General features: G+C 35.6%; 1 protein-coding gene across 2 annotated transcripts in view; it reads left to right on the top strand.

The window, feature by feature from the left end:
• LOC148946027 (reticulocalbin-2) overlaps positions 1-27,504 on the top strand; it is a 42,517-nt gene that overhangs the window by 238 nt on the left and 14,775 nt on the right. For both annotated transcript variants that reach the window (XM_089097964.1, XM_089097965.1), the window contains exons 2-5: positions 5,230-5,349; positions 18,792-19,174; positions 23,258-23,405; positions 24,995-25,157. In XM_089097964.1, coding sequence (XP_088954090.1) covers positions 18,991-19,174; positions 23,258-23,405; positions 24,995-25,157 — 495 coding nt within the window. In that variant the 5' untranslated portion in view covers positions 5,230-5,349; positions 18,792-18,990. The remainder of the gene's footprint in view (positions 1-5,229; positions 5,350-18,791; positions 19,175-23,257; positions 23,406-24,994; positions 25,158-27,504) is intronic.

Below are 27,504 nucleotides of genomic sequence, written 5' to 3'. Positions count from 1 at the left end.
GACCAGGGGAAAATTTTCAGGAAACATCAAAATTCTAAAAGGTACTTAAAATAATAATAAATACTAACTTAGGCTAGGCCTAGGCTATGCCTATTGTTCCTAGCCTGGGTAGGCCTAAAAGTCTAGAATTATGGGTATTGAGTAAAATTCTACTTTAGCTACTTTTGACTGTCATGGAAAGAGGTTAAATTATGAGAATGAAACGATCAATATATACCAAATCATATTATTGAGTTTCAAATAAGACCAGGGGAAAATTTTCAGGAAACATCAAAATTCTAAAAGGTACTTAAAATAATAATAAATACTAACTTAGGCTAGGCCTAGGCTATGCCTATTGTTCCTAGCCTGGGTAGGCCTAAAAGTCTAGAAATATGGGTATTAAGTAAAATTCTACTTTAGCTACTTTTGACTGTCATGGAAAGAGGTTAAATTAGGAGAATGAAACGATCAATATATACCAAATCATATTATTGAGTTTCAAATAAAGTGAATACACCATTTGATGCCTTTTTTTATGCTGATTACGAATATAATAAGCATTTCTATTGGAAATGAATTTCAGCTCCCCCCCCCCCTATATAGGCAATACCTAACCTAACCCTGAATTGACATATATAGGGGGGGCTGAAATTCATCTCTGATAGAAATGCTGGTAAAATTCTACTTTAGCTACTTTTGACTATCTTGGAGAGGGGTTGGATTAGGAAGATAATACTTTCAGGGATGGGTCTACAGGCTAAAGTATGCCTGGGAAGATATTTTGAAGTACCTACCTCCACTCCTTCTCTCTCTAGAGGGTCTTGACCTTTGATGACCTTCAAAAATATGTGAGTTATAGAAGTGAAACCTTACAAAATAGATCTTCTGCTTAAATGAAGTACAACAAAATTGTTTTCAGCTTCACAACAGCGCTCAATCCCAATTTATAAGGTTTTAAAGATATGCAAATACATTTCCTAAATTTTGGAAATAAACTATTATATGGCTTAAAATTCTGCTCAAATAAATGAAATTGCATTTTCAGAGCTAAAGCCAGAGAAAAAGAAACTGATAACTGAAAATTAATGTAAAATGTTGTTTTGTCAAAATTTCAATGGGTATAGACCTGTCATATAGGCAGATTTCAGGACCCTCTAGAGGGAGAAGGAGTAGAGATAGGTACTTCAAAATACCTTCCCGGGACATACTTTAGCCTGTAGACCCATTCCTGAAAGTTTCATTTTTCTAACCTAACCCCTTCCCAAGATAGTCAAAAGTAACTAAAGTAGAATTTTACCGAAATGCTTATTATATTCGTAATCAGCATAAAAAAAGGCACCGAATGGTGTATTCACTTTTTTCCTAACTCAATAATATGATTTGGTAGATATTGACCAATGAAACTTTCAGGGATGGGTCTACATTGTAAAGTATGTCCCAGAAAGGTATTTTGAAGTACCTATCTCCTCTCCCTCTCCCTGTAGAGGATCCTGACCTTTGATTGCCTTTAAATTTCTGTGTGTTATAAAAGTGAAACCTAGAAAAATAGGTCTTCTGCTTAAATGAAGTACAACAAAATTGTTTTCAGATTCACAACTTTGCTCAATCCTAATTTATAAGGTTTTAAAGATATGCAAATATATTTTCTAAAGGATATCCACCATACAGGTAATATAAAATAGTATAGTTTATATATAGAGAAAAAATCCTTAGCCAATCATTATATATAAACTTTTTTTTAGCTGACTAGGTGGATAAAATTAATGAAAGTTTATATATAGCAATCTTTAAATTTGCCAACCAGTTGACTATTAGATCTCAGGTCTATTTAAATTTCAGTTTGAATTAGCCAATTAGTCAGCTAATAATAAAATTATATAGGCTGTACACTATTAAATTAGCTAGCCAGTTGGCTATTAATATCCAGGTAACTATTACAAACTTTAGTTTAAAATAGCCAACTAGTCAGCTACAATAAAGTTTCTAATACATTTGTGGAATTAGCTAACTAGTTGACATTAAAGTTGGTGTTTAAAATAGCAAACTAGTCAACTATCAACAAAGTTTTTAATACACAGTAGAATTTGCTAACTAGTTGGCTATTAAAGTATCAGCTATATAAACATGTTCAGATTAGCCAACCAGTTGGATATTACATCTCACCTATATATACACTTCAGCCTGAATTAGCCAGCTAGTCAGCTAATAAAAAAACTGTGCATATTCTATAGGATTAGCCAACCAGTTGGCTATTGGTATCCCATGGTAAAATTCTAATTTAGGTGCTTTTTACTTTCTTAGAAAGTGATTGGGCTAGTAAAATAAAATTTTCAGGGATGGATGTACAGACTGAAGTATGTTCTGGGAAGATACTATAATGCACTTAACTCCACCAACCCCCCCTCTATATACTACAGCTTGTTGTCTTTTCCTTTGATTCACCATTTTGTTAATGTGATAAATGTGTGGTAGTTGAATCAACAACAGGGTTGTATCCAGGATTTTTTTTTCAGGGGGAGAGGGCTTACAAAAGAAGCTTTGAAAAACACATCTAAAGTTTGGGTATTTGCCCTGATAGTTAACTAGAGATAAGGGAGCATATTGAGAAAATTATGTTTGCTTCATAATATGTAGAATACTCATAGTTAACATATTTTGAATGCAGCCTCACTATACAACCCTCCTAATATGCCAATATAAAGCCCAAATTATATATTTCCTATCTTAAGGAAACAATTCCTACTTCATAATATGTAGAGTAATCATAATTAACACATTTTGCATACAGCCTTGCTATATCTTACTCTTGATCCCCCCTAATGTGCAAATACAAGGCATGTTTTTTAAGTAAGTACTGTTTCGGAATTAAAAAAAGACCTGCAAAGAAATTGCAATAATTTTATTTTTACATGAAAGCCTGTACCTTAATCTACTTTTCTAATTAATTTCCATGAATATTCAGGCACTTGTCACATTGTGGCACCAGTTTTGGAATACTCTCCTTATTAAATTCTTCCACCTGATTTGTATCACAACTGTTTTGACTTTGTTATCATCTTGAAGATGCTGACCAACCAAATGTTTCTTCAAGTGCAGGAAAAAATTAGCCACGTGTGGACAGGCATTGTCATGCAGCAAAACAATACCCTTACTCAACTTGTCATATCTTTTGTTCTGGATTGCATGATGCACATTGTTCAATGTCTCACAATAAAATGCTGCATTGATTGTCTGAACTCTACAAGCAATGCTCCTTTTTCTGTCCCAAAAACCTGTGCAAATGATTTTCCGGGCAGAAATTGTTTGCTCAAACTTCACTTTTTTGGGTGATGATGAATGCTGCCATTCCATGGATTGTTGTTTTGATTCTGGTGTGACAAAGGCCACCCATGTCACTCACAATGTTTTGTCTGTAAACTTCACAGATCTCACAATGAATTTTGATTGGTTTTGCGCCTTTTGGACTAAGAAATTGTATAACAGCCCATACTTCATAATTGGCAGGATTCACGAGTGTCCAAGGCATCTTAAACACTCAATAAACAACATACAATGAAGAATCAGACTGTGATGGAGTCAGTGCATAAACAAGGTATGTATGTAACCAGTGCACATTCACAGAACACCAACCATAGCGCTGTGGTGGCAGAATGGCAAAACAGTATTTACTTGGCTTGTATATAGGCCAAATCATATATTTCTTATCTATTCTCAGAATGTGTCTTGGCTGTTTCAACCCATGCACCTGTAAATTGAATCTACTGTGATTACCTTAATTACCTTAATTCACACTTTAGAGCAAAATTAAGTTCCATGCTGGATCTGTTGGGCTTTGGGTCAATGATGACAAAATTTTATCACTGTGTTAGGGCCCAGTGACACTCCATAAGAAAGGTCTGCTGGAGGTATGCAATTTAAGCCCAAAGCAGCATCAGCCTCCTAGCAAGACACTCATTATGATGAAGTTGGCATCAGTTGGTAGTTGAGTGGGATGGACAGTCCCACTCATATTTCCATGGCTTATCATTCCATTCCTTGTCCTGTCTGGACTTGAAGGATGCAGCCGTGGGTGTAGTTGCTGTTTCAGCTTGAAGACTATTCCAGTTGTTGCAAACACATCCACTATATAAACACAATCCATAGTTATATAAACACAGCAAACACATCACGTCAAAATTTTGAGACAACTATTTTGTTCAGCATAGTAGAATGGTCCAGCCACTATGTCATTAGGGATGTTGGGCATGTCAACCCCTCACAATTATGACTGGCCCATTATGTTATATAACTAAATGCTACTTTAAAACTAAATTCAAAGGCATTGTTTGCGGTTGCCAATAAGACACTTGAGCAATATATTGAAAATGACTGGAGGTATTAAGTTGAAGCTTTTGGGGCTACTACTATTACTATTTCTGCTCTTACAATTTAAATGAATAAATAGAGCGTAAATGTATCCAGGTTGTCAAAGAGCATACATAGAATCTTTTGGGAACAAAATTAAGTTTTATTTTTTCAGGTCAACTTGAGGAGGTATAAAATTTAAAAATTGTTGAAAAGTTTTTCCACAAATACGAATAGCAAGCCAAACTATGGATTCTGATAAAAAAAAATATATCAAATATTTTTTTCATGAAAATGACTGTTAAAAGAAACAAACAGAAATTAATTTTTTTCACTCAAATAAATACAAAAAATTAAGACTTTAAATAATAAATGTCAGTATAGATATGTTAAACTGACAATCCATGGCTTTTATATATATATAAATATATATATATATATATATATATATATATATATATATATATATATATATATATTATATATACAGTAAAGCCTAAAGTATGTTCTGGTCTTGAGAAGGCACGGGGGTTGTCAGCCCTAGTAATGTTAATTTTTGCTGGTTTTGAGTTTGACTTGGCTATTTATTCTAATTTCTATTCATTTTTAGTTTTATATATTTGTTGATAGTGATTTGTAGTAGTTTTACACTTGGAAGATTATTTTACTTTTTTTCTGCCCATTTTGGCTTAATTGAGCTCTTTACTTTTCTTTGAAAAACTTATTTTGTGGCTAAAGTTATTTAAATTAATACAAATGTAAGGCAGCGTCATTCAGCCAGAGGGGCTGGCGTCCCCCGCCGTGCCCCCCCCCGTATGGACGCCCATGCTCTAGCCCTATTTATTATTTTGTTCATGACAAGTTGAAGACTAAATTTTTGCTTATTAGTGATGTATATTCAAGGTTTTGGTTGAGATAAACTTGTTCTCTGCATTCGAATCAATCATCAAACTTGCCCAAGTGAAGGCAAGGATAGAAAAGCGAAGTAAATTGACAGCGGAATTGCTGAAAAAGGCTGCTAAGGTGAGTGTAACCTCTAGGCTATACTTCTTTTTGTTATTTTGTAGTGTATTTCTGTTGAAACAACTTTACACAGATAAACTTTGATGAAACATAGTATATCCCTTCCTAAAAGGTTTATCCATGTCAGGGTATAAGTGGAATTTAACATGGATCCAAGGCCGTATCCAGGGTGTAGGGGTTTTTACCCTCTCCCCCCCCCCCCCCCGAAATGTTTGTCCGACTTCTAAAAACGTAACAAAAATGAATATAAATAAATTTTTTATGTCTTTTTGAAAGTTTTTTTGTAGCCCCCCCCCCAAAAAAAAAAATCCTCTTGTACCCCCCCCCCCCCTGGATACGACCCTTCATGGATTACTTATGTCCCTACATAAATTTTCGTATTTTGGCTAGTTTCTGAACCATGTAAGTTTAAGCATATCTTGTATATTTAAGTATTTTAGTGCTTTACCTGAATAGTTTAATTTCAGCATTCTATTCCTACTAATACTACTAAAAACTCACTTCAGCATCAAACTCTCTTAATCCAACACAGTTACGCACGCTCCTTTTCCCTCCCAATCTATCCAAAGCCTCCCTCTTTATAATCATCCCAAGAAGTTTTCATTTCTCTTAGACCTTTCCTTATGACATCATTCCACCCCATTCTGTAATGACTTGCTTTTCGTTTGGCCCTCGGTGGCTGGCCAACAAGGACCATCTTTGGTGATCTGTCATCCTTCATCCACAAAACGTGTCGTAGCCATCGCAGAGCTGCATGTCGAGCTCTAATTGTAGCCCTAAACAGTGGGATTAAACCACATTTTGACACAGCTATTTGAGATATGGTCTGTCAGTCTGGTACCCTTAATGAACCACAGGCAATTTCACTGGAAAATTTCTAGTAAATCCCCCTGTATTTTGGAGCATCCACGCTTCAGATCCATACTTGACCACTGTCATCACTGTAGCTCCCAATATTCTAATTTACTTTTAACATCTTCACTGCGCCCACTGTTTTCACTAATAATTCTACCTAGGTAAGTGAAACTTTCCACTTGATTGGTCTTCTTGTTACCCAACTTAACCTCTTTAACTTCACTTATTCCTACTCTTAGCATTAATATTCAAACCTTTTCTGGTACCCTGTACCCTACAGAACCTCTTAAAGTCCATTCATTCTACCAATATTTTCATCTAGGATGTTTAAATCATCAGCATAATCTAAATCTAGAAGAGTTTTACTTTTCTAATTGTTTCCGTGTTCACACTGATGTTACTGTGCTCCATCACAAGCAGGATAGCACGTAATCCTGCTTAACTCCTGATTTAATACAAAACCAGCCACTAACCTCATTTCCTACGTTAACTGCAGCATAGTTATTCGTGTACATAGCACTAATCACTCTTAGTGTATTTATCTGGTATATCATATAAGAATAGGACCTTCGCTGAAGCTCTTTTATCAGCTGAATCAAAAGCTAACTCATAATCTACAAAACTGAGGACTAAAGGGGTTTGATGAACTTCTCAATTATTATTTTTAGAGTAAAAATTTGGTCGACGTAGTCTCTCCCCCTCTTAAAGCCACACTGTTTTTCTCTTAAAACTTTATCCCTGGTACAATAATAATAACAAAATGAACCAACTCAAACAATAAATAAACACAGTGAAATTATAAGAAACAAAAAAGGGAGAAATTTGGCTTGAACTCTGCTTTCCCTCGGCCATGGAAAGAAGGTGGCCTCTATTTAAAGTTAAAGCAGTGGACGTGTTTCTAGGAATATTTCTGAGAATAAAGAAAAAAAAAAGGAATTCGAAATTACTTTTGCAGGTCCTAGTATGGGCTAGATCCCACTCCTTGGAATATTATTCACGTAGCACAGCAATTTTCCGAGTTTAAAGTATGTTCCTGTTCTAGTGGAACAGGTTGATCATTCCTTCCCTCAGGTACATTCCTGAAAGTTGCAGTTACCTAGGACAGCTGAACCCTGGCATATTGAGGGACTGCTCAGCCGTAATATCATTCCTGTTAGATCATTTGTTGAAGTTTCCACTATGTTTTCATGAAATGTGCAGGGAGTATTACTTGCAGTATTATAACAATGTTCTTAAGCATCTTTCAAATCATTAACATGTTTTAATAAATGTAATAACGGTGAACTATATTGTCAAGTATCAAATAGTCCATGGGAATAAAATTAAAATAAATAACGTCTATCATCCGCAGTTTGCCTTATCCATGGGGCTTGTCCCAGCCAGTTGTTCGACCCCAAGGGGACCTCTATTTTAGTTTTTTTTTTCCTTAAATAAAAAAAATCCTTTGGTAAATTTTGAAGCACTTTGTTTAGTTGCTAAGAATACTTATGTATTGCTAACAACTATAACTTTATTTTGAGCAGTTTTTTTTTATATAAAAAAAAATGAAAATATTAATCAAAGCTAAATCTATGATTTTTGTGTGTTTGAGAAGTGGAGGGGGGCATCTAATCAAATATGGTACAGAACTTTATTCCAGTCAAAAGTCCTCATAACAAGAGTAACATTGCCTAAGTAAAGAGCCGCCTGTCTGCAATGATTTATTATTTTTGTTACCACTTCATATGGAAATAGTGTTCACAGAAACTTCGGAGGGGGCTCATTCTACCGGAAAAATGAAAAGTCGAGTGCTCTCTTTAACAGTTGAAAGTGATTGGAGGGCATTCAGCCCTACTTCCATGCCCTTATTTCTACCTAGTTACGCCATACACATACGTGACCTAGCTACCTAGTTACGCCTCAATTTACATACGATGTAAATTGAGGTGGTCATTTTATTCAAAATAGTCAACTGATTCAGTCATACAGAGATGGTATGCCCCCCTCCCTCCCATAGACACTGGGGCAAGAGCTGTAAATAATCCAAATTGCCAATCGTTCACACATTGTTTTATAATGGAAAAATGGGTTTATTTGATTTTGGGTGTGCGATTAGTCAAAAGTTCCAGAGGTCGTTTTGTGGGTCAAAGAATCGACCATTATGTTCTGTAAGGAGGGGAGAGACCCAGAAATGGACCAAAAACTTTCTGTTGACCATGTAGGCTGCGATTAGAGGTGATTGGTCACTGATTGTTGCAGGACAACCATGCTCCCTTCTCTGCCCTTTTCTGCTACCCTGATATTAGCTACCCTGCTACCCTGAAAACCACAACGATATTAGATAGTCTGTGATAGTTGTTTTACTCAGAAAAATCGAAAGAATCTAACAAGTATGCTTTCTGGGATTGACATTACCTCCACATCCTTTATTATGCAAATCGACCATTGCTCACAGATAGGCTTTAGCAGAAAAGGCGACAAGGTTTTGTCTTAGTCCTCCGATCAGCTAAGAGTTCTTAGGAATCGCTTGCTAGTTCAATATTCGCAGTGTTTCTCGAGTTATTCTGGAAACAATAAGTGCACTTCAGTAAATAAGTAAACCCATATGCACCCGAGTTTTCAATAGTGGATTTCAAATTTTGACATGGGGAGAGGAGAGAGGTAGATCGAAAGGCATAATGAGTGTCATCAAAATAGTATGTCTAAAAGATATCAAGAACGTAGTAGGAGATGAAATTGAAATGTTTAGGTACTGGTAAGGTATGGAAAGGGTGTGCAAGGGGACTGTAAATTTTGTGTTGGAGGGAGGTAAAAGGGGCTGAACAATTTTTGTCTCTGATCCACCGAAATATTTTGCACTATAACCGCCTTAAGACGCTTATGCTCAGTTAATTAGCATGGTAAATCAAAAGAAACTATAGAGACAAAAAAAGAAAAAATTGTTGCCATGTTATCAAACTGGTGTATCCTTAATATCTCAGAAACGACGTGTTGTATCAATTTCAGTCCTCCCACTGGGCTCATAATTATGAAAAAAGTTCATATTTTTAACCTAAGTTCATAAATGGTTCATGATTTAGAAAAAAAGTTCATATAGTTCATATTTTTCTTGCCATCAGATGGAAACCACTTGCTATTGTCATCTTTTTCCTTGTAAAGGACAAGCCATGCAACTCTGGAAGAGCTTTATTTAAAACGTTTCAAACTGTAACACTGCATGTTTTGTGAAGATGTGGAGCTTCTCCACGTCGTTTTCTGAAACATGTGCCAAGTCGATGGTTCAACCTTGTTTCATTGGCTAAACCTTGTTTCAGCTGAGAGACTTGATGAGCAATGGGGTGCTCTTGGTGAGTATTTCCTGAAATTCATTCCTAAGAAAAGACCAGAAACGATGAAGTCCAGCGAATACCGAGAGATATCTAGCAGTCTCGAGTGTACCACAACCAATGCATTAGTTCTCTTTGTCATATTTTTTTGAAACCTATTTGCTCAGTTCACAGAGCTGTTTCAACGTAAAGAACCACCTATCTACATTCTGTATGACGAAATGCGTCGACAAGTAATGATGACCACCAGCAGTTCTGTCAAGCAAAGTGCTTTGACTGATATTCAGAAGAAAAAAAACTTTTTCTGAGCTTTTTCATTCAAGCGGGGATTTTCGTCCATCTGATAAAGTAGCATGCGGTGACGTCGTGGAAGAATGCCTGTCGAAGGTACAACATGTTGATGCTCTGAACTTCAGGAGTAGTGCCAGAACTGCTTACCTGGCCGCTTGCCGCCATATTGAAGAGAAATCACTAAGTCAAAGTGCCCTTCAGCATTTCCGGTGCCTGCGGCGGGATGATTCAAATCCGGAGACAAGAACAAGCGACTTTGTGAAAATCGTTGGGTTTATGCCTTTCCTTGTGAATACTGAAGCTGCCAGTGATGAATGGAACTTGTTCCAGCTGGAGCCGAGCTTGCCTAGGAACATGACTTCATCGACGATTGATGTTTTATGGAACTCGGTTTTAGTCTGAAAAACTATCAAGGACAGACAGAATATCCATTTGCTTCAAAGATAGTAAAAGTAGCTCTCTGCATTCGCATGGGAACGCTGACGTTGAACGTGACTTTTCCCGGTCAGGATGGATCATGCCCAAGGAAAATACATTGATGAAAGTGAAAATGCTCAATTCTGGACTGATAGTCTCTGACGCTCTAAAGAAGTTATAGAACAGGCCCGAGTTAGTCCCTATTACCATAGAGCTGTTGAATTTGGGGCGAAATGCGTGTCAGAGCTATAAACTATACTCGGAAACTGAGGTATCTAAACAGGTTGAAGAGGAGTCCAAAAGGAAAGAAGAAGAGGAAAAAAGAGGATGTTATGTGGGAAGAAGATCATTGAATACCTGGAAAAGATTTGATTGAGAAGAAGTCAGTTGAAAAGGAGAAGAGACAAGTAGCAGAAAGTCTTCTTCAAGAAGCTAATGAGAGCCTAAAAAAAAGCCATAGATACCAAAGACTTTATAGAAAGTAGGATCTATGCTTTGAGCCGTTAAGAAGGTAGATTTAGATGCGAAGATTTAGATGCGCGAAGAAGATAAAGTAGCCAGAGAGGTTGATCTCATACAGAGCAGGGTAAACAAACAAAAGTTGTCCTTAATTTCGGTATATTTTACCAAAAGAAACAAGTAGAGTGGAGTATTTTGTTGTGGTGTGTTCGGTACTGTTGTATTGAAAAACTCTTGAAAAAACAACACCAAAAAACAAGAAGAATATGTGCACCAGTGATGAAAACACCAACTGCCGCTTTTGGTGACCACGGACAGTTTCTGTGGTGCACACATCGTAAATTTAGGTTCATAATTGGTTCATCAAAAGCGCAATCAAAAGTTCATAAAGCTCATATTTTTGTGGTCAAAAGTTCATAAAGTTTATATTTTTCACCAAAAATCTAGTGAGAGGCCAGCAATTTAAAACTGTCAGGGACTGTCTTGAGGAGTAGGGACTAGGCTTTGAATTGCCTAGAACTAAAGAGAACTCTGAGAAAATATAACTAAATCATAGGGAATTTCCAGGTTTTAAAAATATCATACTTGTAGTATCTCGGAACGGCCTGGGGGGGGGGGTCTAGTTAAAACTTTCAGATAGTGTAAGAGAAAGAAGGAGAAAGGCAAGGGACTTCATATTTCATGCTGAGAGTGGGCTTGAGTCTTTTAAGTCTCTTTTTGTAAGGCTTTCTTAAGTCTTATATTAAGTTGAGTCTCTTATCTTAGGTGTCTGATCCACCCAAATGTTTTTGTAGCATAATCCCCTATGGGAATTCAAATATATTCAAGTCTAGATAGCAAGATAACCAAAAGACACTGTGTAGCACCAGGCTACGAAATGGAGCATCTATAAAATTTCGGGAATGACTTTGGGTATTAAGTTGAAACTTTCATAGAGTGTAGGATGTGCAACTGGACCTTGAATCATGGCTCTTGGGGAGGTGCTAAGAATGTTTCTTCTTCAATCCATTTAAACGCTTTACAATAAGAGCACCTGTGGAATTTATAATTTATTAAATTTAAGTATCAAGGTAAAATCAAAAGAAACTGTGTGTTACCGGGTGATCAAACCAATGTATATGAAATATTTCGAGCACAGGTTTGGGGGCCAAGTTGAAACTTCCAGGGAGTTTCAGGGAAGGGGTAACTGAATCTTGAATCTTTACAATGAGAAAGGGGACAGAGAAGAAGGATCTATAGGTTTTGACGTCTAATCAGTGTAACATTTTTGGCACTGTTAGTCATTGTTGGACTAGGACTAGGATTTATTACCGGTGAAGTAGGAAGATAGGTTAAGAGTAACCATATGTACCCTATTTATCCAAATAGCGTATTTGTATTACCCCAGGGACAACTTGGGGGACCGAATTGACGTTTTCAAAGGGTCCCAAAGGGCTAAGTGGACCTTGCAATTGGACTTGGGTAAGGGTTAAAGGTAAATCAAAAGAAAATATGTATCTGGCCCACCAAAATGGCACATACAACGTTTTAAAACCTTTTAATGATTGGTATAAAGCTTTTTATGTACGCGGGGGGGAGACCTCTTTTAATGTTTAGAGTGGGATGTAGGGGCCAGCAAAGGCGTATCTACGATCCACTTAAAAGCTCTGATGCAATTAGCTCCAGCGGGACTTGAAATATGTTCACAGTGAAGTAGCTAAATTAATAAAAATATATCGTATTTCACTTTGGGTGTCAAAATAGCGTATCTGTAATACATAAACCTTTTCTGGAGTTTTTTTTTTGAAGGAAAATGTGACTCAAAATATTTTATTAGGGAAAGAAACAAGAATACAAAAACATTTTTGTCTCCTAAATATTGGTTTCGTCCAAGGACCGATTATTTTCTATTAAAAGTTTGAAACTTATGTCTCTAAACTACTGAGTCAAGAGAACCTGTATTTAGAGAGAAAATATGAAAAACTTGGTTTAGCTCGAAAATGAGCCTAAGTCCTTTTACCGATCAGCTAAGAATCGTAATGCTTTTGTTCATCACTGTTATTTGACTTAAAATATTTTGTTAGCATTCCAGTGAATCCTAAGGTAAATCTTCGATACCTTAGTGAATCTCCCTATCTCGCCCATTACAAGCTTTTTTAGTATGTGTGACCAAACTATTCAGAAACGATTGTGCAGTCTTACCATAACTTGTGTAGTTTTTATAAGAGATGCGAATATACGACATAAAACTAAAAGCCAACACACTCTCCCGGAGATCTTAGAAGAACCACTTAATCTCTCCCGTTTTGTGCCAGAGATTATCAGATTTAATGAAACTTACATCATTAGAAAGCATATTTTTTATTGAACAGAGTAAATTTTCTTTTAAAGTTCAGGAAATGGCAGCCCCTAAAAAATATTTTAGTATACCTACTTGGAAAACATTAAAAATCAGCTCATAAGAAGTCTCATTGAATTCTTTGACAGCTTTGGAAGTTTCCTGTTGTGCTTACTGCCTTGATTTAAATTTTTGTGGATACAGGATGCACGTTATTTATGTTGTATGTACATTAATTGGACAGTGTTTTGTTTAACATTTCGCAAGAGATTATAAGCTCCTTTGTTTTAAACTAGCCTCTCGTTAGTTTTCCAAACTGTTGGCATATCTAAGAAATTATATCAGAATTGCTTCGGAAGCTCCCTGTGGTGCTGGGAAAATTTGCTAATGGGCCCTTTCTCTTTTAGACTGTCCACCGACGTCGAGACTCGCTAAATGACATTTTTAGTATCGAGTGTCCTTAAAGAGTAAAAGATCAGGGATGCAGACAAACACAGCTTTAAATAATTCCAAGAAAGCCCTTAAAATGACTGCCCGATTTCAAATAACGGCTTCTGCCTCACTTAAGCAGTAGCTCAGGTTTATTGACCTTACAAATGGTAGCCATTAAATAGATGTACATACTATAAATGTGTACTTGAATATCCTATTTAAGCCTGCTTTTAGCAATGAAACTGTGAGCACTGGTCTAATCGTTAGGAGGAAGGAGGAGAGGGGTCGTGGGTCTAACCATTTATTCTTAAGTCCTCAATTTCAAAAATGTCCTGCGAGTTGTTTAAAATATTTATTTTTCTGGAAAATGAGGGGGGATGGGCGGTGTTATAAGAAAGGGGGTGCAGTGAGGCTGCCTCAGGTGCCATCCTTGTAGGGTTGACACAAAATGATCTTAAAAGGTTGTTTTTTCCTCAGTTTTTCATGTTTACTTGTCAATTTATTATTTTCACGAAATGTCACTTTCAAGATAGTTTTTGTTACCATTTTTTATTTGTTTAAACATGGATCACGGCGTTAGGAGCTTGAATAAGCTTTTCTTTTTAATGCACACCCTTTAATAACTGATTGATCACTTTGTCACATGTAGTAATCACAATAGTAATAATATTAATATACAGGGCCGAACCTACAGCATTTTAATTAGGGGTGGGGAGGGGTCCATATCCGGATAGTCAAGGGACTTGGGATGTATAATAATTTTTTTTATCTACATTATTGGGGGGCAACTCCCCCCCCCCCCCCAAACGACGCCCTTGGTAATATAGTAATAATACAATACTATTTCACATAGTAATAATATATAGTAATACATATAGTAATAATGTCATATAGTAATAATATAGTAATATATATAGTAATAATGTAATAATATAGTAATAATGTCAGTAGGACTACCAAGTTTAGAAATATTTTAATTTGTTTAACTTTTTACATGTTAACTTATTTACCTTAATATGTTCGCCTAAAAAAAAAAAAATAAACGCATAATTTACTTTTCTTTTACTTCTTGGTTTCCGTAATGTAAACTCTTACTAAAAAAACTTAAAAAAAAGGTGTGGAGAGACAAGTTGAAATTCTGCCCCGGTGTTGGAAGACCTTTCTGCGTCACTGGGGGTAAGAGGAACGTAGTGCCATCTTCACTATGCGTAGTTCTATATTCACTTCACGTGTGTGGGTATGGATGTGTAGTATTTTAGGCCAGTTTAGTAAATGATTTTCCCATAAGTCCGGCTTGTTGACCAGTTTAAAAAAAAAATGAATCTTTGCCACATATAGTAATCACAATAGTAATAATGGTAATATAGTAATAATACAATTAGACCCCGGCGCCGCGCCGGCGGATCGACCGAACACCGCCGACGAGACGCCCGGTCGAACGCCGCCGAACGGTGATAACACCGCCGGCGCGCCGCCGGCGCGCCACCGCCGGTAGAGGCGGCGGCGTTCGGTCGACTTTAAATTAATTTTGCGGCAATTCTTTATTGCGTCAACCGCAAAGTCGGAGCTTTTCCTTCTCGTGTGGTTTAGTATTTCGATTTTCCTGATTAGAAATCAAGCAAGGCTTACACTATCCCCGGTGCCACCCCTTGTGGTTTATCACCGGTGACTTTCCCTGCCAAATATTACTTTGCATACCATAATTCTTCACTACTCTCTTGTTCATTAATTTTCGTCTCTTTTGTTACTTTGCATAAAAAAACAAACAGTTGCAATATGCAATTGCAACAATTGCAATATACACAGTTCTTCATATGTTGACAAAACACAGTATCGTTTTTATGAAATGAGTTTAAGTAATTTCAAATGCAGTTTCCTAATTGCTATTTCTTACATCATTCATAGTCAAGAATTTTGTTTTCAAGTTGAATAGAATTATAGAACGCATTCACTACTATACAGCTTCAGCCTTCAGTTGGATTTTGAAATTGATAGCCGACAGATTGTTTCTACAGCTGAATTTTAAGTGCAGATTTTTTTTTGCTGTTTTAGATAAGATTTTCTTAATGTTTAATACTCAATTGTTGAACGCCTGATAGAAAATACAATCTTCTTTCTTAAACGTTTTTCCCCCCCCCCCCCCCCCAAAAAAAAAAACCTTCTACTGAGACAAAATATAGCAATAGACTAAGCTATTTACAAGGTTGGGGAATTAAAAATTTAGCCGGAAGTTATCCAAAAATATTATTCATAAATAAAATGTAAATTATTGCCTATATTGGGTTGGGGGATAGGCGGCTATCGTTTTTAAATGATAATACCTCATTTTTTTTTTATTGAAAGCAGGGATGCCAAAAAGATAATTTTTTTCATTTAAATTGGAGACATAAGAAAATTATTTCAAATTCCCGGGGAAACCATTGAAATATTTTTTTAGACCCAGGCCCCCCCCCCCCCATTAGGACTTGTTCATTGTCTTGGGTATTTTGCGATTTCTTATAGGCTACTGGCCTAATTTGGCTTTCGTGTGTGCTCCCTTTTAATTAGATTGTTTGGATCTTTAGGATGCCACGGCGAATCTATGACTCAGTTTTCCAATAATTTGAGATATATCTGAAGTTTCGACATTTTTGTTGTCGTCTTTGTACCCCTTTGCTCATACCCTCAATTTTTTTTTCAAGGAACACTAAACTGTTTAAGGTTATTTTGCGTGTTTATTTCAACCATGTAGCGACCTAGTTAATTATTAAGTAAATAATTATTCTAATGAAAGCTGAGACGGCATCGTATCAAGAGGGTATCCAGAGGGGGGTAGGGAGGTATTACATTTAAATGATAATATCTTGAATTTTTTTATCGAAAGCAGGGATCCCAAAAAGTTTTTTTTTTTAATTTAAAGCAGAGACTGCATCCTATCAAGGTGGTATCCGGGGGGAGGGGGGTAGTGAGCTATCATATTTAAATGACAAGACCTCGTTTTTTTTAAAGCAGGGGTGCCAATAAGTTATTTTTTTATTTAAAACAGACACGGTATCCTATCAAGATGGTATCCAGAGGGGGCATAGGAAGTTATTATATTTAAGTTATAGTACCTTGATTTCTTTTATTGAAAGCAGGGATGCCAAAAAGTTGAAAAGTTGACAAAAATTAACAAGATTTTTGTGAGTTATACTTGATACAGCACTTGCATGGTTTTATCTCCAAAGGGAAAGGGACATTTGCGTCCAACCCGTTTTTTTTTTTTTTTTTTTTTTTTTTTTTATATTTTTTAAACGGGTTTAATTTTAAAAGATTAATTCATTAGGACTAGGCAGATTCACACTAAAACGAAATGGTGTGACGAAAGCGATATCGACATCCCCACCTAACGTTGCGCTCGAGTGACAATGGCGCCCTTGGTCCAGTGCCCAAGTAACATTACAAGGCCAGGTCATAATAAAAGCTTTCAATTAGGGAGGTTCAAGGAGGAGTCTTTGACAGTCTCATGACCCCAGGGTACTAGATGTCGCAACGTTCTTACGTATCTACAGTGGTTTAAAAAATTAGATCACCGCACAAATGATGACCAAAAATATGCACAAATATAACAAATGTAACATTTGGAATATTATAACACTTTTTTCAAAGCTTTGAAGAATAGCAAAAAAGGCTAAATGCCCCTAACTACGCTTGAAAGCTATTTTTAAAAGAAGCTCTTTGGAGATTTCCATGGAACTGACCATAGCAGAAGCTTTGAGCCTGGGTGGGGATCAAAGAGGAGTCTTTGAGTATTTTGACCACAGGTGACTTATTGTTGTGACTTTCTTAAATTTGATAATTTTTGTGAGCATTTGGAAATCAAAGCTTAAACTCAATAACTGATACTAAGTCTCCTAACATTTTGCTTAGATTAAAAGTGACAAACTAAAAAGAAAATCTCAACATCTTCCTGGAGCTACTTCAGTGTGTATATTATTTCATTTAATTACATTTAAAATGGATGAGCTTTTCATTTTTTACCTAACAAAATAGCTGGCACTTCATTTTTCTTCATACCGAATAAACCATTGAGTGTTTTTTGTTTCATTGTGATTGAAGTGTTCTCATGTGAAGTGTACATCATGTATTTTTCAATGTGATAAATTTATTCCTTTTAGATGCAGTTTATAATTTGACTGATGTTAGATATTTATGAATTTATAAGTTGGAATTAATCCCCAAAAGGAAAAATGAATACTATGCAAAAGAGCAGCCAAAAGCAATAAAAAAGCAGCAGTTCAGCCTTAGCCTACATGACATATATTCTATAAAGAAGCCAAAAAACTTCAAATGTATTTTTTTTTTAATTGTTATTAAAAACCACTTTTAGATCAAGAAGGCTTTTTAGGAATCCAAAAGAGCAAAAAAAATTAAGCTTCTAAGTTCAAACTTATATTCAAAGTTTTTACCCAGATAACTGACAAATTTTGTGATACGGTATTTAAAGTTTTGTATGCAGCGATGCTCGATGAAAAAAAACCTACTAATTTTGATAATAATGTATATTAAGAATTCACACAGCCATTTCATTTCTACCAGATTTCTACTTCTCCTGATGAATAACGAAGAAGACCAGTTTCCAGCCAGCGACTTGTGAATTTTTGAACTCATGAATAGGCTCGAATCTGTTGTAAATTTAAGCTGTGATTTGAGAAAGACTGATGAAAACATTAATGTTTGCGGTCAACATTGATCGCGCCGGCGGCGTGGCGTGGCGCGCTGTTTTTGGCCCCGCCGCCGCCGGTCTTCCCTCATCGGCGCGGCGCCGGGGTCTAAATACAATACTATGTCATGTAGTAATAATGCCACATATAGTAATAATTCCAATACGACTACTGTGTTTTAACATTTTTTAATTTGTTTAAACTTTTTACATGTTAAGTTATTTACCTAAATATGTTTGCCTTAAAAAATTTTTAAACGCACTTTTACTCCTTTTTTCCGTAATGTAAACACTTTAAATGATTTTTAAAGGTTATTTGTGTAAAAAGTAGGGGAAAAAAATCCAAAAAAGGGGTGGGGAGACAGGTTGCAGTTCCGTTCCGGGTATCAGAAGACCTTTGTGCGCCACTGGTAGTAAGGGGAACGTAGTTCCATCTTCACTATGCGTAGTTTCATCTTCACTTCACGTGTGTGGGTATGGCTGTACAGTATTTTAGGCAAGTTTAGCAAATGAATCCTTCCATAAACGGTCACTGTTCTAAATTGTTTCCTTCTTTTTGTAATACTCACATTTTGCAAGCTAGCACCTTTTTAATTACTGCAATTGGTTTAAGGCTAATGCTTGTGCTATACTGTAGCCTACCTTTTCAGTTATAATAGTGAATGTCTTGTATCACTTATTTTAGGAGATTGGAACTCAGTTTCGGACGGCCTAAATTGTTTCCGTGATCAATTTTGGATCCTTAGGCGCATGCGCACGTGATCCACTTCATTTTTAAAGGATTATAAGCTTCATAGTTTAGTTTCCATCAGATTTTCTCCCGCACAACTGCTAAATCAATTAAATCTTCATAGTCAGTGAGGAACAAATTAGTATTTTAAAGAATGAAAGTTTTACCATTTATTTTTGTGATTTTGACTTCTGCTATATGTGGACCTACTACTGAAAGACATGTCCATAAGCATGGATTTAAAGAACGAGAAGAAGATGGGGCATTTAGTCCAAGAGATCATACGCATTATGAAGGTGGGGAACATCACCCAGAATTTGATCATGAAGCTATATTAGGTAAGAGTTTTTCTGTGTTCTACGTTTTGGATCATGACCTTTTTACTATAAAAAATGCCTTGTATCAATTTTAGCTGCTTAATTTCTCACAGTTTGAGTCTCAACGTAAAAAGAACTAGATTTGCGTTGCTAAGGAGACGGAAAGTGTTGCAGCAACCTCTGGTCGGTTTGACTGACAAAATTATTACGATAGCAACATGGATTTTCTTTCTTTTTTTTTTTTACTCGCCATCGGTTGAACGCTACCGTTTTCAACCCCTCAAAATTTTAAAAATGATATATCTAAAGAATAATATTTTCCAAAAAGAAGAAAAAAGTCGTAGCATGTTTCTTAAAAGCGTTCTGAAAAAACGCTGCGTTGTAAAACTCAACAATATTCTCTATTTCTCGACAATTGATTAAAAATTTATTTCAAGGAAAAGTAAAGAGCCATATTAATACCTAAGACTAAGACGAGCAGAAATAATGTCCTATATTAATTCATACTTCAATTTGTTCGAAGACCACCCTAGCTATACATGGCGTTTGACAAGAAAACAAAACAAAGAAAACGAAGAAAAATAATATACAAAATAATTGAGAAACCAAAGCGAGAGTGATTTTCAGGCAGTGGAAAAAAAAACAAAAAGACAAAAATACAAAGTAGATGTTTCAGCAGACTCCCGCTAAGCCTCCTAAGTGCTCAAAAAAGGGAGAAGGAAAAAAACATAAATACATAATAAACAAAACTAATCGTTTGAATCAGACTACAAAATTAAGGAAGTGGGAGTCATTTTCCTTTTTTTTGGGGGGGGGAGCACTGAAAACAGCTTAGTGGAGATCTTTGCCATAATATCTGACTTGCTTGTTAAACATTCTAACCTAAAACGATCAGAAATTATTATCAATGAATAGATGAAACCCAAAACGAACAGAAATTCAAATAAATAATAATGCTAAATACTAAGCATAAACGTAACAGGGACTGAAATAAATGAATTCAAAAACCCTGGAACTTGAATGATCAAGTCAAGCTTAAAACGAACAAAAATTACTACAAACAGTAATAGTGCTATTGAAAAGGGTTGCTGAAGATTATATGTATTTCGAATAGTGCGGTTTAACTTGTCAAAATATCGTTTAAACATGAAGTAGAATCATCATAATAATCAATGATTGGAAAGAACCAATGAAAATAAACTGACCTTTATTTAATATTCAACGACGTTAATACCTGAAGATCTCAGCACTTCAAAATTTAAGATTTTGCTTAACAGAATGTTTTTTTCAACGTCATAATTATAAAAGTTAGTTAATTAAAATATATTTGGTTTTCAGTTAAGTGAAAATGATACACTGACCTTTTGTAAGATTTTTGGGCCGGAAGGGTTGCAGCCCTATTTTTGTTGCAGTAATTTTTGTTTTGTGGTCTGAGAAACAGATGATGGTGACCTAGCAGGGGCCTAAAATGATACAAATCAAAATTCTTTTACATGATTTTGTTGCAAAGAGTGTATAATATGACTACTTTTTTTGTTAAAAAGTTGGGGGGAGGGAGGGGTAACTGGCTCGCTTTGCGATTCTGTTAACCATGGCTGGCCTTATTGATTTGAACAATGTTCAACATACCTACGCTTCGATTTAATAGTTAAAGGTGGGAGGAGTAGGGTGTGTTGGGAGAGTATGTCTCCAATTTGATTCTCCAATCATGCACATTGAAAATGCTGTTGTGATTTTGGTGCAAAAAAATTGATGAGGCCAACTTTAGTTCTCCAATTATAGTCACTGGAATTCCTTGCGTTATTCTATTTCAAGCAAGGTGTATCATTAGGCCTTCTGCCTGAAAAATGGGGACGAGCAGTGTGGGGATATGGTAGGTGGGATCATGGGACTATTTTATGCCTCCATTAGTATAAATTGAAAATGCTTCTTTGAATTTTCAAAACAATTCTGAAGTAATTGCATTTCTGCAAGCGAATTGGCAAGGAGAGGAGGTGTCGGAAGATCCTTTGCCAAATATTTTGCCACCAATCATGCTATTTTCAAATCTGCGTGATTCTGATTCAAGATTTAACATGTTTATCTTACTACTAAAAACCTGGTGTATGCGTGTATATATATATATATATATATATATATATATATATATATATATATATATATATATATATATATATATATATATATATATATACTATATACAAGTAATATACGAATATTACTTGTTTGGGAATATCTGTGTGAGCATCGGATAAACTTTGCTCATATTAGACAGATTATTAGTATAAATGAAGAATTTATCTTCTTTTTTCTGTATGCTGATCATCTTTTATAATTTTTGCTTCATTTTCCTCTTAATAATTTCTTCTCTCCAAACCAGGGTTTTCCGGAATCTTGGAGTTCAATTGAAATGTACTTAGTGATGTGTATGTGTTACTGAGTACATGTAAATTATTTTAGGAGTTGCTGCAATCATAAAAAAACACATCTGAAATATTAAAAAACACGGCTGTAGACAGTCATTGAGTGCTTGGATTAAACATTATAATAGCCTCGTTTTTATTGGTATTTGCCTGACCTGTAACCAGCTGACTTTTTCCCAAGTTCTTGTTTTGCCAGTCGCTTATTTTGTGTTTTTATCTACACCGGCCAATCGTCAAACACAGATTTTGTTGTATTGGCAAATGTATTTGGTAATTGAAAGAATCAAGTACAGAAAAGAAGTGAAATTTATTGGACACATCTTGAAAATAGGAATTAGAACTGATCAAGGCATATGAAAATTTGGGGTATTTTGATCTGTCGTTCACTGGTCATTCGCTAATGACCAGTAATCAACAACTGACAAAAAAAAATGGGGTTTGAATGACTGCTGGCGACGAGTAAATGGCCATAGTTTACTACCAAGAATAATTAAAAACGAGGCTAAGATTATATGCTCGGCAAAATTGATGGCACCCTCTCGCTTGTCTCTGTGCTTAACTCTTTGTTTTGTATATGAGACAATAAATTTTATAACATATTGCAAGAATTATGTTTTTATGTTACCGGAAAAACCGAAAACGTTCCGTTTCTGATGCGACAATAATTAGCATCGCCATCGCTACATGGACTGGCTGGCGTCGGCCGCAAGAGAGATGTTATTTAAACCGATGAGTTTCAATCGCCAAATTCAGTGTGACATAGTAGTTTAAGGCACATTCCCACTGAAACTTTTTTTTTTCTAATATCGAGAATTGGCTAGCTGCATTTGGACTCAATCAGAAATTTTCATTGAATTCTTCGATTGGCATCTGTCAAACAGAAAATTCTGATTGGCATAAATTAGCCCTAGCTTTAATCTTGGTATTACGAGCTACTTAAATATCTTTGCGAATGGGCCATTGAGAAGGTTTCTTCGCCAGAGGTTTTTCTTGAGTGGGGGGGGGGGGTCGAAACACATACAAATTGTATTTTAGGCTACCATTCCTCAGTCTGGTATGGGGGGGGGAGGAGACTTTTTATCAATCAATTGGGTTTTGTTAATACTACCACGCTAATATTTTTCTTTGTTTTGCTATCTGGTAATGATGTTTTTCTTCATATTTTTGATGTTTGATAACAGCGTAAGTATTTGAGGATAAAAGAAAAATAGTAAAATATGAGTGAAAATGCCGAAAATATCAGACCGAGTGAAAAATGTTATAAATAGTTTTTGGTTTTGTAAGATGGGCAGGGAAAATATTGCCCTAAAAGTCGGCATTCTTCCTAAACCAATCAAAATTTAGTGGGGTGACTGACTGGACGGGGAGGAGGGCAAACACCCTCTTCGAACTACAAGTGCTATATATTAGCCTTAGCTATCATATTATTATTTTTTTCTTTGGCTTACCAAACTTAGAGCATAAGAGGGGGGAAAGGGCTAACCTCTCCCAAGGTTCTTAATGAAATTATTTCACTAGAATTAATGTTTTTTTTTACCTTCAAACCCAGTTTTTGTGAGTTCATAAAACAAGAACACTCATGAGAATTAATAAGTCTGTAACATTTGATAGCAGTCCCTTCTGACCAGTTTCAGGGGCTATCCTGTGTTCCTTGTATAAATATTTTTCTTTCTAATCTTAGGTAGCACTAAAGAAGCTGAAGAGTTTGATCAGTTGCCTCCTGAGGAAGCTAGAAAAAGATTAGGAAATCTACTTGTCAAAATGGACAAAAATCAAGATGGAACTATTTCTCGACCTGAGTTGAAACAATGGATTCTCAGGTCATTTAGGTATGTTCGTTTTCATGCCTCTCTTGCTTTTGAAGATTTTTTGTCCATGTGTTTACTGAATAGAGAGCACTGGGGAATAGCCTTTTCGTTGAATAGATATGTGACTTGTTTTTACCTACTCTTTGTCTGTCGGCATAAAAATAACCTCAGTTTTTCTCTATTACCTCAACTTATAAGCAACCTTATGCCCTGTTTTTGGTTTGAGTCATACGAAATCTGAATATCAATAAAAATAAAGGGAAATTTATGCCTAACATACAGTTCATAAAGAACTGTTTTATTCATATAAATTTTATAGCTACTGTAAGTTAGATTGTCATATACTAGTAGTAAGTTGTTTTTTTATTATTATCAAGCAGCACACATCATATGATAAACATTTTGGCTTATAGCTTTTTCTGAAGTGTTGGGTGCTGATGAAACATGGATTCATCTGAGTACACCGAAGAACATTATTAAACAAAGAAGGTTTTTATTTCAATGAATAGGTGCAAAAGAAAGCCAAAGCCAACTTAGTGCCAAAGAAGGTCACGATAGCAGTTTAATGAGATAATTCTGGCATAATTTAGATTTCCTTCCTGGAAATGGGTAAAAAAATACTGATGGATATTATTCTACTTTCTTAGTCTGTCGTGATGGCGTCCGTCACTGGCGAAGAAAAAGGGTTTTATCCATGAAGGCAAACAAATAAGCGTTCAAATGGGTATAAGTCCATTTGTTAGACAGTGAAAACAGATACAAAAGTCTGAATATTTCGACCACATATACAGCAATTGTCATCAGCAGATATACTAAAGTATTAAAATTAAAACTAGCATATTTATACACAACAAAATAATTACTTCCGAATCATTCACTAGACTTGCCTGAGAAAGTTCAATATCTGTGTTCATCCGAAGTCTTGAGTTGGAGATTTTCTTCTCTTATATTGCCTAAATGTAAGTTGAATTTCTAATGAAGGTGACACAATCTTCGTCGTCTTCTAATTGTTTGTTCGTCATAGAAATGTTATGTTGTCTTGGGAAAAAAATACCAAATTTAAGGTATTACGTCGTATTTATGGGGAGGTGTGAGCAATCAAGTATATAAATATAAATTCAACATAATTTCTTTTGCAATTAGAAGACGAAAAAGATTTTCTCTCCTTCATTAGAAATTCAACTTACATTTTGGTAATATTAAAGAAGAAAATTTACTATATATATTTATATTTATTTATACATATGTTGGATTTGAATTTTACTTAAAAATTTATTGACTGAACCCGAAATAATTATTTTTTTCTGTATAAATATGTTAGCTATAATTTTAGCCCCTTACTATATCTGCTGATGACAATCGCTGTATATGTGGTTAAAATATCGAGACTATGGATAAAACCGTTTTTCTTCGCCAGAGACGGATGTCATCACGACAGACTAAGAAGGTAGAATAAAATCCACCAGTATTTTTTTACCCATTTCCAGGAAGGAAATCTAAAAGATCTATGAATCAGACAACTCAGTGAATTAACTAAAAAAAAAAACGCTTGAAAAACGCGACGCAAAATCTTGTTTCTTTATTATAGATTTGGTTTGCTCTCGTTGTAGGTCACTTTCAGAGGAAGAGGCAAGAGAACGTCTTGGAGATACAGATGTAGATCATGATGGATTTGTCACTTGGGAAGAATATGTGTCAGAAGCTTATGGTATAGATGACTCTCATGAACTTGATGCTTTCATTAAGGATCCATACAGTCATGAAGATCAAGGGGTAAGCTGGGTGAAATACAAGTTTATCCTCCAAAACCTGTTTATTTTTATTTTTTACTTTTTTATATTGTATCTTCTAGTCGTTGGTCGCAATCGTAGTAGTTTCATCAGCATTTTTTTTACAGAGGGCCCTAATTGTTTCATTTTCGATTTGTCTCTATATACAAGAGTATATAATTTTACACAGAATAAGTCCTTGGTTGGAGTAATGATTTCCTTTTTTTGGGGGGGGGGGGGAATGTGGGTGGAAAACTTGTTAAAAAATGAGTATGATTTTGAGTTTAGATATATCGAGATTACCCTTGGGAACCTTGTACCTTGGCTAAATTCTGTCAAGTGATGGATATGTCGAGAGCGAAGTCAACGCAAGAATCGCTAAAGCAACTTCCGTCCTAGAGAGACTTAATAACATTTGGCGCAACCCTCTTGTCAGCCGTCCTACAAAGATGTGGATATTTAATGCATCTGTCAGTCCCACTCTATGGCACAGAAACTTGGCCAGCAACCACCAAGACTTTGAGGATGCTGGATATAATTCAAAGCAAATGACTCCGGAAGATAGAGAAACTTTGTTGGTACGACTTTATCAGTAACACCAACCTCCTCTCAAGTACGATGCAGGTTCCATTCTCCCTGCAATTTGCGCAACGTACACTGAGATGATACGGCTACCTTCTCCGAATGACAGAAAAAACCTCTTGTCGCATCGTATATGACCTTAACCCTGTGGTTGCTGGATGGAAGCGACCAGAGGGTCGCCCAAGAGCAAGATGGCACGACAGTCTACATCATTTCCTAAGTAAGATGCACCCAAGGCAGTTCAAGAACGTATTTGCTGGAGAAGGATAGTGTCTGCTCTCTCGATGCTGGCGCCAAGTCAGCAGGAGAATTAAGTCAAGTAAGTCAAGCTCTTGGGAAAACAAATCAAAATTTACTGTGGAGATGGGTGAAAAGTCTATTTTCCTCATCAGAGAGGTAAAATCTCGATATTTTTGGAGCAAATAATAATTTATTCAAGTAGTCTGTTAAAATTTTACTTAATCTCTTTCTTTTCTTAAGTGAGGCCCTCCTTCTACCCAGAATAAAACTCGGTGCGCCATTTTCCTTGTCAAATTTGTGAAAAAGGCCTACTTGTCTTGCAGAACAGGAAGCCGTGTGTTAAGTATTATTACGAAATACCTAAATTAGGGATGTTCTGTTGTTATCAGTTATACTTCTCAAGAATATAGCTTTCCACTGCTTTGATGTTCTGTCGCTGCCATCAGTATTTTGGCTTTCTTGAAGTTCCTGTGAACTCAACTTAAGTTCCTATCATTCTATTCATTTACGTAATTAATAGTTTCGTGAAATTATTTGTATAGTTTCAATAAACTATTTTCTTGTTTTCTTCTTTTTAATGCTATAGTCAGGAAGAGTGAAGGGTATAAAAATACCCTTCCCAAAGTCTATTGTCCGTCGTCAAGTCAGACAGGGACTGAACCTCTGGCGAGTAAAGCCTTCTTTTAAGTATGTATCATAGTGTATTCTACTTATAGTATTTAAGACTTCCATAATTTCTTGTCCTTTTTTTCAAGTTCTGTCTTCCATATGCACAGATCCCATATTTAAAAATTGACTAAGAACCCCTTCTCTATTCTTACGATATTATTAATGTCATAGTGCTGAATCTAAAATTTATGAATCTCTCATAATTTATTTCTAATGAATTTACGGCATATGTTTACATAATCTGTGCAGTAAATTGTTTAATTTTCCTGTTTAAAGTTCGAAAACACATGTATGAAAGCAGATGGAGGGAAACTCGTAAAATTTTTATAACCAAATAGAATAAAGACAGACGAGTTTAAGTGAAAAATATAACAGCTTCGCTGATTTACCTATATATATTTTTATTTCTTTTTACAAGAAATGATACACATATTAATGCTGAAAAATTTAATTTTCATGATATTTGATATTGGAGACACTCTTGAAAAGTGAAGCTTTTTGGAAAAACCTTGGGTACATGGCCAGTATTTTGAAGTAGATGGTAACAGATATGGTTTTGGGTGGGAGCTCCAAGTTTTTTTTTTTTTTAGGCCGAAAGCTTCGCTGTGGATAATATTGCTGGAGGGCGGGGGACTAACAACTTTGAATCGTACTGAAAGTATTCGTTGGTACAAATCAGTTTCCACCTCTTAATCTCGATTCTGATTTTTTGGAAACTTGTGTCCACAATCAGTATTTTCAAGATGTTGCTCTGCTGTCTCAAGCAATAGAAGTCCTATCTCAACTATAAAGCTTGGTGAAGGATCCTTAGCTATAATTAACACAATTTTTTTTTTTTTTTTTTTTTTTTTTTTTTTTTT

This window comes from Artemia sp. Qi Xiang Cuo, chromosome 12 (assembly GCF_049724085.1).
Source record: "Artemia sp. Qi Xiang Cuo chromosome 12, ASM4972408v1, whole genome shotgun sequence".
Classification (NCBI taxonomy): domain Eukaryota; kingdom Metazoa; phylum Arthropoda; class Branchiopoda; order Anostraca; family Artemiidae; genus Artemia; species Artemia sp. Qi Xiang Cuo.
This window is presented reverse-complemented; position numbering and strand designations above follow the sequence as displayed.